We start from the raw sequence: 15142 nt of genomic DNA, 5'->3' as shown, positions 1-15142 counted from the left end.
GATCCTCTCAATGCTCCTGATCCTCTCAATGCTCCTGCTCCTCTCACTGCTCCTGCTCCTCTCACTGCTCCTGCTCCTCTCACTGTTCCTGCATCTCTCACTGCTCCTGATCCTCTCAATGCTCCTGATCCTCTCAATGCTCCTGCTCCTCTCACTGCTCCTGCTCCTCTCACTGCTCCTCTCAATGCTCCTGCTCCTCTCACTGCTCATGCTCCTCTCACTGCATCTCTCACTGCTCCTGCTCCTCTCACTGCTCATGCTCCTCTCACTGCTCCTCTCACTGCTCCTGCTCCTCTCACTGCATCTCTCACTGGGCCTGCTCTTCTCCCTGGGCCCCTTGCTCTTACTCTTCCTCGTCCATACATTACAGTGTTTGTCTTTTCTGTTTCCAAAAATATCACTCTTCAAAGTCCTCCCTTTATTGTATAAGTGTCAATGTAATAGAAAAAAATAACCCCTGCCATTGAGTCTAAGCCAAATTGGAATCAGTTGTGGTTTGCCCAATTTACACAAAATAAATCAGCTAAGATATATTGTTTTTGAACTGATATCATTGCAGAAGCAGAGGTTTTTATACTGTATCTAAGGTTTGGAACATTGTTTTTGCTATTGTGGGATGTTGTGTGTTAACATTTGTAAATACTACAAAAACGATCCATAATTTTGTTGGGAGGTATAGCTTGTCTGTTCAGAAAATGTAAGCATTGTGGAAATGTGTTCAATGAATCCATATTGTGTGAAAACGACATGAAATGTGTGAATGGTATGGCCACAATAGACAGATGCTGTGCAAATTGTGTTTAGAGTTTTGAAAATGTGACAACTGCTTGGACAAATGCTTGTTAGCGATTGAAAAAAACTGTAATGTGAGTGAAAACAATTCCATCAATTCAAGAATTTTGAATGGGAACTGCCTGTAAATCATCAGTGGATTCAATGCATGAGCAGCTTTATAAAATTCCAGCCTTTCTAAAAATTATATTTATATATTACTTTAACTCATTCACTTTTTTAACTTTTCAAACTTATTTTTTAGTTAACCAAGACACAATAAAAAAAAGAGCTGAAATGACTCAATGTATGTAATTCTAAATGTAACTGACCTTTAAAGTTAGATTTTATTACAGTGCATAAGTACTTTTTACTCAGTGATGGAACCACATGCTACAAAGATGAATTCCCTAAATGTCCAGTCATGTGTCATTAACATGCCAAACCCTTAACATTCAGTTTCCTAAATCTGTCCCGCACATTCCAGGGTTTGGAACACTGGCAGAACCTTTCTTCAAAGCGTTCTTTGGACTTCCCTTTAATGCATCGCAGAACAGACAAATACAACTTGAGCTGCGGGATATGCTGATTTCATAACAACACATGGACACAGTGAGCAGGAAAATAAAACCCCTGAATCAGTCAACACACTTCCATAGGCATAACATGTCCAGAGAAACACTCGTGAAACAGAAACAAGCACACGTGCACACTCATAAGTGTTTAGTCTACACAGCTGTGCTCCTAAGGCTAAATAAATATACATTTAAAAGAACAAAGATATACACATCTCAGCTTGTCACCCAAGGTGACTGTATTGCAATTCTGTTTAATGTACCTCAATACAGAAAACATTTGTTTAGGTTCATAAAACTGTTTCCAAGACTTTCATAAAAGAGTTTACACTTGTAGTTTACTGCAAGTCTTTTCCTGCCCTTCTGCCCCACAAATGAATCCACAAACACAGCTGTTTCATCTTATAAACTCTCTCTTCTAAAGTCAGGCTTGGATTAAAAATAAGATTCCTTTGATCCCATAATCAAATGTGCATGTTACTTTATGAACAATTCCCTGCTCAAATTATTGGATTAACCATTGTACCACAAGGAAACAATCTTCTGCTGTAATAAAACATTTAATATATCTGTTTAGTGCTATCAATTAGAGGGGAGAAATAGTTAAGATCAAAGCATGGATATTAGGTAAATGTTATTTGATAAATAAGAAGAAAATAATATCTGGCCTTTTGCTCAGGAAAACATTATGATGACAGTTTGTGTGCTGATGTGCAAGCACAAAACAAATCACATAATATAAAGAACCGTATGATACTCTAAACAATTTGAGGAAAGCTAAGTTATAAAATGCATACATCAAAACCACTAAACTACTTTATTTTAAAATAATGCCTCCACATGTAGGCTATATAATTTTAAATACAATGACATTGGGATAGCATAAATATTTAAGGATTATTTCAAAAATATTTAATTAGATTTAAAATTTGATGACCAGATCTAAATCAAACTCACCCTGACTCACAGTGTGATAAGTTGCAGCAACAGCAGTCTTTGTACTGTACTTGACAATCATTTACATTCAGAGATAAGCTGTGCATTTCTAAACTACTTGTTCTTTTATTTTTATTTATTTATTTTTTTACAGAATATGTGAGAATATTATATAAAAGTTTAAAAAGTGCAAGAAGTGATCTTCCTCTATAGCCTTTTATGACGTCACGCACGTCAATATATGACCATGTTTAATATTTAGCCTATATTTAATTTTATAAAAATAAAACTTAAAATAAAGAATATAAAAACGAACTTGAACAAGCAGATTCAAAAAAAGGTTTTACTAATTAAAAATAGTGTAACAATACAAACTATAAAAAAAAAGACGCTGTGAGCGAACATGTAAGCGCTAGAGTCCCGAACTTGCAGCGTGGATTCAATGTTATAGTCTAAACCACATATGTAATAAATTTGCTGAAGAAAATGATGAATAAGAAAAGAAAACAAACCTTTCGGGAAGTCCCATTGAGAGAGTTCTGCAGTCAATTACATAGATTTTGGAGACGAAAGCCAGTGCCAGTAATCTTCACCGCTTCACTTTCCTCCTCTCCTGAGGTCAATAAAGCAAACGCTCCCAACCCAACCTAAAGGGGAGGTGCTCTTTACATACTCAAGGACAACATGGGAGAGGGAAGTCTAGCTTTTTCACTATTGGTTGCCTTTAATGCGCATTTGAAAGTAAGTCAAAATTTTAATGAACAGTTTCATTGATGCATTGTTTTTTTAACATTGGGAATCTCGAACCTTATCCTGTTGTTAAAACAAACACTGGAAAAGTAAATGAAAGGGGCTAATTAACCCCACCTCCTTTTTCTTTGTCTACCTACTCAGAGATAATGTTACCTAAGAGAACCCCCAAAGAATAATCTGAGAAACACAACCTAGACTACAACATGCAGACTCTAGAATCAACCAAGTTTATGCACTTTTTACAAGATATTTGTACAGCCCATTGCAGGATTTGCCTATTGAACAATAATTTGTGCAACTCTGACTGAAACCAACTGAAATCTGTTTTTCCTCTTGCACAAGACTGAGCATAATCTGACCTCTCCACATCACCTTGTAGACAATGAGAAATCTGATTTCAGTATGACTCAAAAGTAATAGTAGACTATAAAAAAGATGTATAAAATTAAACCAGGTTTTAAATTGTATTTATTTTTTATGACAAAGACCACCAAAATATGATCAAACGGAACTGGAAAAACAGTCTAATAATAGATAGAGTACTCTGACACCAATCAAAGAATTTGCCAATCAAATAAAGTTTTGCAATTGCTTGATGTCGCTTGTTGCATCACAATGAGAGGAGGAGGTGGAGCAGACCTCTAACTGAACTCTGCTGATCATTACCAGCGCTGTAGCTCACGTGCTCTCAGTTTTAATCTAACTGACTCAAAGCACTTAAGAGTCAGGGGAGGTTAGCCTCAAATATGCCTTTATTTCTTATAGACAGAGCATTCTTTTATAACTAGCATGTGGCTTCTTTTTGCAATACAGATGTATAAAACGAGTTCCGTCAAAACTGGTCTCTCTGTAGTTGTTTTGTTTGTTTTAATTTGCATCACAGTCGTGCCTATTTGGCAGCTCTTCCCAATGAAACAAAGACAAAAGCAGAGGGCACATTTCGCAATCCCGTCAATATTTGCACTTCACAATTGAAAAGTGTCAGATTTAATCTGGTAAATGTTTTTTCTGACTCGCTTTCACTGAGATGTGAAAGAATAGCATAGAGAATGATGGATCGTTCTTTGAGGAACTCGGTGAGGCTAAAGAATGCAGGAATTATGGGAAAATACCACCTTGGGAAGAAAAGCTGAGCTTGGTAGCTCACTCTAACACTTCTGGAAGCTCTGAGTCACAGAGTCGCATTAAGAAAAGATCCAAAACCACTCAAGTTAAACTGTGTGTGATGTCCAAAACCATGACCCTGCTGGAAAGACATATTATGCATTTCCAATACAACTTAAACTTCATAAACCTCTCCCCCTTTTCATTTACTCAGACACTGTGTTTTCCAAAGTAAACAAACAACACATGCATGCTGTAAATGCATTTTCACTGAAACAATATCATTCCTATCGTGGTTACCTTGCGTAAGTAGTGTGGGTCTGGTAACAGGAACTCCATCGAGTGAACACAGGTGTCCGCATGGGTCAAGAGTGACGACCCCTCCTCTGTTCTCAATCCTGCAGTGTTCGGCTTCAATGCCGGGACCCTCAATAGTGATGTCCTGAGGTACAGGGGCATCATCACGGCTAATGTGTGTCACTCCTGTAATAAAAAGTAATTCACTTTGTAACTGTAAGTGCAAGCTTTTAGTGCCGCTGTGGGTTTGATATAAATTAATGTTGGCGGTAAGAAATGCAACACTATAAATACAGTATGCCTGCAATGTGGTTATATATATTTAATCAGTTCATCTATTAATCCTGCAAATTGTGCTACAGGAAGTTCAGCCGACAGGTTTATTCAGTGCCAAAAAATTCTCGCCAACTGTGAGGCTTTCAATTTTTACCTCATGTGGCCTATTAAATTGAATTTTGATGAAAATGTACATAGGCTTTTAGAGTTGTCAGTGATTTACAAGCAATGTTAAGTTAAACCGTGGCTAGGGCTGAAGACTAAACATTATTAGGGAAAAATATTCTAGGGGTTTATTTGGGCTATATTTAGCTATTTTGTTTGGAATAAAAAAACGAAATAATAATTAAATAAATAATTTTTCATTATAATTTAAATAAAACTGTGTTGTGAATATATATTTTTAATTGACATGGTCATACGGTATTAACAACCAGTCAGTAAACAGAACTATGACAGTAACAGTTCCCAGTTATTTTCGAATTGGATGTAACTGTAAAATGATTCAGTTAGGGAGTCATATGTGAATTATTTGTTACTTGTAAAGTAATGGATTCTTAATGATTTTAAATGAGTTTGAAACCATTTTGTGTTGTTGTTTTTTTTATGATGATTATTTGTTTGTGAATTGAACTCGGCTCATGCTTTTTTTTTCCATTTGTGACAATTTTAGTCACAGTCTGGAGATTTGTGCTGGCATTAAGATGTATTGTTCCAAGGAACTTTCTGTTTCTGTTTTACATTTCCACTCTTCTCTGACCTCTGCTGGCTCACACACTCAACCAGTGATGCAAATCACCCCCTTACAGCTTTACTTCAACACCTCACAATCTATTACCAAGGGATTTGGTCGAATATTTGCTCTTTTTATATCAAGACATAATTAGACTGCTTCGAAATAGCATTTTTAATTCAGTCTTTGTGTGGGTTCAGCACTATGGCGGTACTGTAATAGTGTTGTATAATACTGTAATACTGACTTTATTACTCCATCCCACTGGGAGGACGTCAGCTTGACTCTTTGTCCAGTCTCTATTCCGATAGGTTGCGTTGCACACTTCATTTCCTGAACCTTTTTTAGATTGCATTCCAGCGTTTACCATGTTGACCATGATAAGAGGGCTGAGGAATGAGCCGGAGCTCAGACATGGTGTCATTAGGACAAGCCTGACACCTGTGTGTAATCAGAGACAGGTGGACCCTTTTTTGTCATGTCTATAAGGTAAAGATTAAATAAGATACACTGGGTTCTGGCTTTACAACAGAAAATCATAACCTAAGTGCACTAACAATAAAAGCCACATGCATCCAGTGTTTCATGAAGGCACAAACAGATAGAGGGTCTTATTTAGAGATCTATTCTTTGCAGGCTATTGTTCATGGTTATTTGGGTATTGTGTGAAGGAGAGAGATCGTGAGATCTGAGGCAGAATCAAACAGAGAGAAAAAAAAGTCCCATACCCTCCTTTAGAGGTAGTAGAGTAATGGCTACACTGAGCCTTCCGCTGCCCAGGCTGACTAGGTGAGGGGTCGCGGTTTGTACTTTCAGTCCTTTTCCTGTGTCAATCAGGTCCAGGGGCGGACTCTAAAACAGAGCATTACAGCTCATTACCAGTTTCTACGTCTAAGAAGAAAAGAGCAAATGGCCCACTAACCTTAGGAGAACCAAGGCTCTGATCTGACTCCAGTTCGAGGACGCTCACCGGGCTGTTTGGCTCTGTATCCTGTAAGAAGAACAAAGACAGATATGTCTAAACTTATACTTGTACAATCATGAAAGGGGTTAACAGACTTAACTCCTCAAGAATATGACATGTACTTTAACCAAAATAGTTTGCCTTTCATTTTCACTTTGACTAACAGTTTCTTAAGTAGAGCACAAATACAAATTTAGCTTTTATAATATTTTTGAAAGAAGTATCTTCTGCACACCAAAGGCTGCTTTTATTTGATAAAAAATACAGTTAAAAGGTGTAATATTGTGAAATATTATTGCCATTTAAATAACTGTTTTTTATTGTATTTTATTTATTTCTGTAATGGCAAATATGATTTATTTTAGCATCATTACCCCCCCCCCCCCCCAAAAAAAAAACCTTCTACATTCCATGTGATAACCAATGCAGTAAATGTGAATATGATTTTATTGCTCAGATGGAGGTAAAGATTTGTCTGTGAACAATAACATAGATTTAGATTTGTGGATTCACAATAACTGCAATATAATGCATGAGTACTTTTATAATATTGATACAATTCTGGCAGTGTCTGGCAACCTTTAACTTTTATTTGGAAAAGAGCTGCTTGAACATAGAATTCCTTCTTTTGTGTTCCATAATGAATACTATATTGGTATGTAAAGGCATAAGTGTAAATCAAATAAAGACAAGAATGAAATTTTTGGATTACTCATTAAAATGTCCCTAACAAGTAATCCATTGTCCTTCCAATATGTCTGCATGACATTTAGAAAATTAAATATTTACTCCAACATGATGGTTTAGATCATGTAAAGCCAACATTAGCAAACAATTGCTGATTATCTGTCAGTTCTAGTTTGAAAACCACTGAGTGACTCCAGATACCAAAAAAGCTATTATGTTTAATGGCACTCCAGTAACAAGATAGGTACTGCAAAGACACTCACAAACAGCTCCTGAGGGCCATAAACATCAGAGCGAACATACTCACACTCTCTAATCCAGCTGCCACACGTAACATAGGTTGGAATGTGTGTGAAAATGATCCCAAAGGAGCAAAAAACAGAGAGGGAGGAAAAGGCAGGAATGTTCCATGCCCATTATTTCCCACGAGTCACTGGGAGTGTTTGGCATGCCATGCCAAATGGAGATGTAGTGAGAAATGGCCCTTGCTTTGGTCCTGCCGTCCCAGAGTTGCAGTAACCATAGAGAGGGGCCTATTTGCATTTCTGTTAACCCTGCTCACCCACACAGATACATATATATAGAGAGAGAGAGAGAGTGAGAGAACACGTGAGAGACAGAGAGAGAGAGATGCTGCAAAAATTATTTGGACACTTAAGACACAGTTAAACTGTAATATTTTCACTGCATTAAAAACAAAATATTGGTTGCAAATGCCAAATGCTTCTGGACTGCAGAACTGGTTCCCAAAATATTTTGGGGAGGTCAGTTTGACTCAGCTTTCATAACTGAATTCCCTTGTTTTTGTAAAAGATTTTGTTTCAGAAGTCTACTTGTGCTAACTTTCTTCAACCTAAAAATATTTTGTTATATCTTGCAGTGACAGTCATGCATTTTAAGTGTTTCTCAAGTGTCCACATACTTTTTGGGTTCTCCAGAACTGAAAGCCTGAGAGGAACATCTGGCTTTATACCGCTGTTCTTATTTCCTCTGATACAAAGCTGACTTCCCAACTGAGATCATTGCTGTTCAAGCACCCTCATTTCCAATTCATATGCCAAGGTCCAATCAGAGTGCACCTACAACTACGCTTCTATAGTACTCTTTATCGTGTTAGTAACATTTTAGCAGTTATGCTTGTAAGTTTACACACTCCTTACAAAATCTGTAAGATATATGATATTTAAAAATGATGATAGAAATAGCATTTTATTTAGCACTGCCTTAATATAACTACGTATGTGATAAAACATTTAATAAACAAACACACACACAGGTAGGAAACATGTACAACGTAATAAAAGTTATAACTTCTTAAATAAAAAAGATCTTGATTTAAAGTGAACAGAAATTAAACAGTACTGCATTCACTACTTGAAACTTAAGTTTATTATTATTATTTTTTAAGAAGGATTAACTTTAATTTCAAAATTTTAAAGTCATTTAGGATATTTAAGACCCATGTCTGACCACATCCCAAGAAGGGATTTGACAATAGCATGACCTACTTTAAAGTTAAACAAGAACTGCACATGAACCATAGGCCCTTTCCTCAACTTTCTTTGCCCTCTTTCCTGACAGGTAGACAGGCATGTTCCTGCAGGAATGTCCCAGTGTTTTGCTTTTGAGAATTTCACCCCAGGATGAAAATACCAGCTCCATTCCTCTCTACCACCTCTCCGTCCAATCAACTCTTGGGATTCTAGATGTGGGCATCTGTGGGGCGATAAGGGCAGGTTTGCTGTTTACACACTGGCTGATCTTTGTTAGAAGGCCTCTTGATTCAGGTAGAAGCTGCTATGTTCAGGCATGTTCAGACATCAACAACAAACAAAGAAGCCAGACTTTTCATAAAGACCATGGAAGGTTATTTACAGTACATGCAGGAAAGAAGTCAAATGGGGGAAGGAAGAGGGGGTGAGTGTTAATTTGAAAACATTCATTTTATGAGCCACAGAGACAGGATGAAAGATAAGACTGTGGAGACAGACTCAGAGAGAAAGACAGAAGTGTTACAAGAACATAGAGACATTAGATCTATGATGAAAAACAAATGAAGCAAGAAGGCCAGAATTTGACACACAAGGCTTTTTGAGTCCTTGTGCTTAACACAAGACATGATGTGGGAGGACGTTCCCGACGACTCAGCTGGAACACACATGGGACGATCAAAGAAGGATCACAAATTCAAATCTCACCCAGAGTTGCACGGGTGATTGAGACGGGTGGTGACAGCTACACACACAAGGATATCATTTCGGCGGACAGATGGGAGATTTGAAAAGGGAAATGGTCTGTCAACCTCCCTCTTTTTTTATTCCTTTCCCTCATCAGATCTACAGTAACAAGGACATGGGCAGAAAACACCATCACTTTCAAGTCATTTCCAAATGATTTTGGCGTAGGCTGTGATGGTTGCCTGTTCAACTTTCTGCCCAACATATGGGCTGTGTTCAGAATGGAAAACTAGCTGACTATTTACTGTCACTCCTAAAAATAAAAGTTCTATGGCATCTACTGTATGGTTCAATGAAGAACCTTCAAAATCCATGGAACCTTTACATTGTACCAAAGATTGTAGTGTTGTAGTGGAAAAAGTTAGATTATTAAATAGTTATTCTCCCTATGAAAAAGATCTGCAACAAACTCTAACATAGAATAAATAAATGGATATATATATATATATAAGACAATGTCATGAATTCAGGCTTTGTAGGCTCTGAATTTATATTGTCATGTTAAAGAGATACTCTGACATGTTTGCTTTTCATCAGGGGTCATCATCTTTTGATTAAAGGCCACACACTTGCCTCTTTAACAATATCAGCATAGAAAACCATCTGATCTCTCAAAGGTGGTGAGGCAGCACTCCTTATGTAGTCCAGTCTGTCACATGTTACAATGATCTCATTGATTCTTCTATGGCAGGGGTCTCCAAACTCGGTCCTGGAGGGCCGCTGTCCTGTAGAGTTTCATCCAGGAGACCCCTGTTTTATGGCATCACTGTGAAAAACCCCTTTTGAAACCAAAAGTGTATGTTTGGCCCATAGTAAATCACCTGATGGTGTTTTTAGATGCAAACAGACCTCATGCAGATGTTTCTTCTCACTGCAGGGGGTTATACTGTTTGCCAGAATCATCACTTAGCACAAGTGATTACTATCTTTGTAACATCTGCGCCATCCACAACCTGTCTGTCAATGAGTCAGCAAAATCACAGGTTAACACACCTGAGCCCAATTGTGTGTTGAGTGGCAGGTCCAACCATAACATCTGCTTCACTTACAGCATCTAGCATCGCTCTCTGTGTCTGTCTGCATGTTTGTTTCTTTTCATCCCCTCACACTGACTCATGAAATAATTGCTGCTCTTATGCATGTAACTATAGCAATTGTGCTCTTAGTGTCATAGACTGTTTTTTTACAACCATGACATCTGGTTTGAGAGTGTATGCAGTTGTTTGTGAACAGATGGGTCATTTAAGTCAAATAAAACAAAAACAATGCACAAAAAACACAACTATAAACCTCAAATTGTTTGCTTGGTTCAGTTTGATTATTCCTTGTTCAGTCAGGCAGCACTGTTTAGTAAAATCGCACCACATGGGACTGTTTGCTTTCAGATTGTCTTAAAGGGTTAGTTCACCCCAAAAATGAAAATTCGTCCATCTTCTGCATCCTAGGTGTGTGTGACTTTCTTCTTTCAGAATAATCCCATCAAAGCTGTATTAAAAATTGTCCTTGCTCTTCCGAGCCCTTCAATGGGGGTAAGCAGGTGTTTGTTGTCAACACTTAAAGTGTGCAAATCTGTAATAAAACATCCCTTACACGGCTCAGGGTGAATAAAGGCCCCCATGTAGCGAATCCATGCCTTTTTGTAAGATAAATATACAGATTTCAAATGTAATAGACATTTGTAGTTTTTTTTCTCACCTTTGCTGACTGTTGGGAACCGGAAGACGTACAGGCGGAAGATGGAAGACATATGCATCACGCGCGTGGCTCTGGGAAATGCAGGAGCAAAGGAAACAAAAACCAGACTCCTCTTGGCTTATTTCGAAATCCCCAACATTTTTCTTTACAAATCTTCATTTTGTGCTTCTTATTCTTGACCAACATTTTGAATTGTTCTCTCTCCACGCTCATCACTAACCACGCAGGGCTGAGGCACTAAGACATCTGTATTGACATCTTCCGGTTCCGGTTACTTTGGAAATCTGGATATTTATCTTACAAAATACTTTTATTCACCCCCTGGAGCTGTGTGAGGGGCATTTTATTACAGATCTGCACACTTTATTTCACGTCTTTTGAACTGTTGACAACAAACACCTGCTTACCCCCATTGAAAGGCTCGGAAGAGTAAGGACAATTTTTAATACAGCTTCAATTGGATTATTCTGAAAGAAGAAAGTCAGACACAACTAGGAGGCTTTGAGGGTGAGTAGAAGATGAATGAATTTTTATTCTCGAGTGAACTAACCCTTTAAAAGTGTCTCTGGTATTCGATGTTTACTGTATAATGCCTATCTCTCAGTTGATAGGTCATGATTCACTGCCCATGATGAATTCAACAGTCAAAACACATTTAGACCCATACCACGGCTTGTGCCAAGAGTTGATCATAGATTAAGTTAAATAAATACTGTGGCCCAAAAAAAAACATTATCAAGCATATTTATCAGTATTTAACCTACTAAACATTAGACATAAGCAAAGAAGAGTGATTCAACAATTAGGGACACTTTTAAAAAGCTCATTTTCAGTTAATTTGGTATTTACATGAATGATTTGTTCAGTTTTTCTTTTCTTTTAGACTCACTGAAAGCTTTTGGTCAGTCTAAAAGAAAAGAAAAACTAAACAAATCATTCACGTAAATACCAAATTAACTGAAAATGAGCTTTTTAAAAGTGTCCCTAATTGCTGAATCACTCCTAATTAAAAGAACAGCTTTTAGCCCTAAATAAAGTTTTACTTAAAGGATTATTTGTGCAAAACATAAGTCTCACCATTGCCGAGACGACATCTGTCATTTTGAATTGCAGCTCCAAAGGCACTTATACAGAAGGTGCGCAGCGCTCTTCCCCAAATATCCAGAAAAAAAAATTATCAAGCCAATTCAGTATTTTTCTTGATTTGTAAACTCCACCTCCTCGCCAAACGTTATTAATAAAGTTGAAAACAAGCACTCTGTTACAAATAATTATTTCAAAAGAAATAAAGCAAGTCCTGTGTCTCTTTGGTGACTGAAAGGCGCTGTCTGCGCTCTTGGCCAGCAGCGAGTCCGCTGTGCTCTATGGAATGCAACAGCTGGTTGTCCGCTGTTGTGCGCATGCGCACTGAAGACGGCGGCGCGTGCAGTTCAGCCAGCACTAACAATACACTGCTTCTTGAGACATGGAGCAAAATATTCTAACCAGTCATAATTTATATATATTCTTAACACATATTTAGGGTATGTTTTCATTTTCATTTTTTATTTAATCAAAATGTTAACATTATATTAACATAGGCCACGTGTGTACATCTAGCTATACGTTAGGCTGTTCATCATTTCCGTGCATCAGGGGCAATGTGACTATTATTGTTTAGTGTTTTGTATGTTATACATGTATAATGCAATATTTTATATGATGAGTAAAATCTTTTCTTACAAGTTTACTTTCATTGGCCAGTTCTTGAATTCTGATTCGAAAATGCCTACATCAAATACCAAAAAAGATAAAAACAATGATAGAAATCAGCCAGTTTTTTACTTTCATAAATTTTAATTAAAATATCCACAGTAAAACTATTTGTTTATTTAACATACACAGTCTACAGCGTGTGTCATAAATCCACACCCACCGCTGTTCACACCCAACATCCAGTTTGTGATTAGAGGTCACGTTCGGCTCAAATCTTTTGGTAAACAGGATACTCCAGTGCATGCTCATCCAGTTTTCTTTATCTCCGAAAAAAGATGAATGCCATTTAGTAAATAACAAAATCATAAAAAGACACCAATTCTGCATTTCTAAAAAAGTGCTTGACATCACCTGCTCTATGCATGTATACTTGTCTAAAATGCTTCATTATGTTTTATAGTTCCCAAATGAGTTGGACAAACATAAGTAATGGAGAGCTGGATGACCTTTGGTCAGTTCACAGATGGCCGGTGTTGCCCATACAACCTCGCTTCACCCTGGCGTCCAGAAGAACCCAGCAGAACCCTCAAACAAAGAGGCAGAAGCTACGAATGTTAAGCCAGTTTGAGAAAACACTGGAGGAAGTCCACTGTACAAACAAGACAACAGATGTGTGAAATTACACTGCAGTTAGTGTCCTTTTGGATAAGTTACTGTAGTAGTGCTGACATGATAAAAAAAAAAAAAAAAAATACTGACATTCTTTCAGGATCTGGAATGAAATAAAGGGCAGGAGTGAACAAAAGGAGAGGCAAGAGTGTGAAAGAGAATATTGTTTGTCATGTGTGACATTTTTTTTTTAAGGCTTGGAATTACATGTCACTGATATAGATGGATCCAGAAGTCTGACCACTAAAATTCAGGTATTTAAAGCACAGGCTTTGTATTTCTTTTTGGAACTGATTGGTCATCCGCATTGATTTGAGGTTATGTATTTTAGTTTTTGAGTGAAAATTGCCTAAATTATCCACAAACAATGCTTTTACCACTCTGAAACTGAGGTGCATAAGTTAATGATCAGCCAGTTCCAAAAAGAAATACAAAACCAGTGCTAATTTGAAAATACATTTTTACATTGTTTCTTGGTCACTAATCAAATCTGCAAATTTAAGACACATATGAATCCTTTGTACAGATGTTCTTGCTTCCATTGAAACTCGTTAGATCATCTCAAATCATGCTGGAGAACATGATCATCAGATTTTACACAGACTTAAAGGTTTCAGAGACTTTAGTTTCAATGCAAGCGTTGTGCTGAAAATATAATTTATGATCAAAAAAAAGAGAAAAATGCAAATACACAGAAGCATTCTTTAGACCCCATGCTGTGTTCAAAATTTGGATGCATTTCTCATTTGAAATTCACTATCAATATCCAAACTGAAAAACTGGAGGGGAAACTTCCTTTTTTGCGATTCCATTTGCGATTATGGCAGCAGTGAACAAAAACTATGGTTTTAAAGCCAAAGAGAAATAGAGCAGCTGTGCTGATTAGATCTGTCTCTATTTTCTTTCTCTTTTCCTAAATACCTTCGTGCTTTTAGCACATAATTGTTTCTTCATTGGATTAAAATGTTCTGTGTGGACTCGTTCACATGCTCCTGATCATTATCTGATGGCTTTCCCATCCCAGAGACCACAGAAAACATTCACTGGAATGTGGACAATGGTCGCAGGGAGCTGCAGGTGTGGAAGATCTTGCGCTCTGAAGTGTAGATGCTCACATTGTTTCTGTGAATACTAGTATGAACATTTTTTAAATACCGCAGAGCTATAAAACATTCTGAGATTTATGGAAAACATACAGAAGATGATTACACATGATTCTAATTTTTTTCTTTTCTTCAGCATTTAGCATTTAAAGGGATTAGGTAAATCTCCAAAGCCTTACATGTTTGTTATATTGTTACTGTTTGTACTGTGTTATTACCTGAAACTTTCAAAATCAGTTTTTGGTCATTTAAATAAAACTGAAATAAAATAAAATCTAAATATTAGATAAAAAAAAGTCAAAATTAGAAATTGAACTTAAAAACTGAAATTAAAACAAAAAATGAAATAAAAATAAAAATATAAAGTTATGAGTAAAAAAAACTAAATAATATAATAGTATATAAATAATAATACAATAGCACTGCAAAATGAAAATATATTTATAATTTAATTTATAAATTAAATTTAAATTTATTGTTGTATCGCACTGGCTGTAAAAATAAGGTTCTTAAAACTTCCCAACACAAATAAAGACCACAAACTGCTGACATCATCACGTATACATATGAGTCATTGCTAAATAACTTTAAAGTGCTAAGATATTATGTCAAATATGGGAAATTTTCATGATGCAACAAAAAACTCA

The 15142-nt window shown here is 36.7% G+C and overlaps 1 protein-coding gene across 1 annotated transcript in view; it reads right to left on the bottom strand.

The window, feature by feature from the left end:
• LOC113066191 (pleckstrin homology-like domain family B member 2) overlaps window positions 1–12381 on the bottom strand; it is a 44482-nt gene extending 32101 nt beyond the window's left edge. The window contains exons 1-4 of the mRNA XM_026237943.1: window positions 12106–12381; window positions 6368–6436; window positions 6174–6297; window positions 4440–4622 (exon numbers count right to left, since the gene is read on the bottom strand). Coding sequence (XP_026093728.1) covers window positions 4440–4622; window positions 6174–6297; window positions 6368–6436; window positions 12106–12129 — 400 coding nt within the window. The 5' untranslated portion in view covers window positions 12130–12381. The remainder of the gene's footprint in view (window positions 1–4439; window positions 4623–6173; window positions 6298–6367; window positions 6437–12105) is intronic.
• Window positions 12382–15142: the final 2761 nt, after the last annotated feature.

Source organism: Carassius auratus, chromosome 49 (assembly GCF_003368295.1).
Source record: "Carassius auratus strain Wakin chromosome 49, ASM336829v1, whole genome shotgun sequence".
NCBI lineage: Eukaryota > Metazoa > Chordata > Actinopteri > Cypriniformes > Cyprinidae > Carassius > Carassius auratus.
Note: the sequence above shows the minus strand (reverse complement) of the source record. Positions and strands in the feature narration are given on the sequence as shown.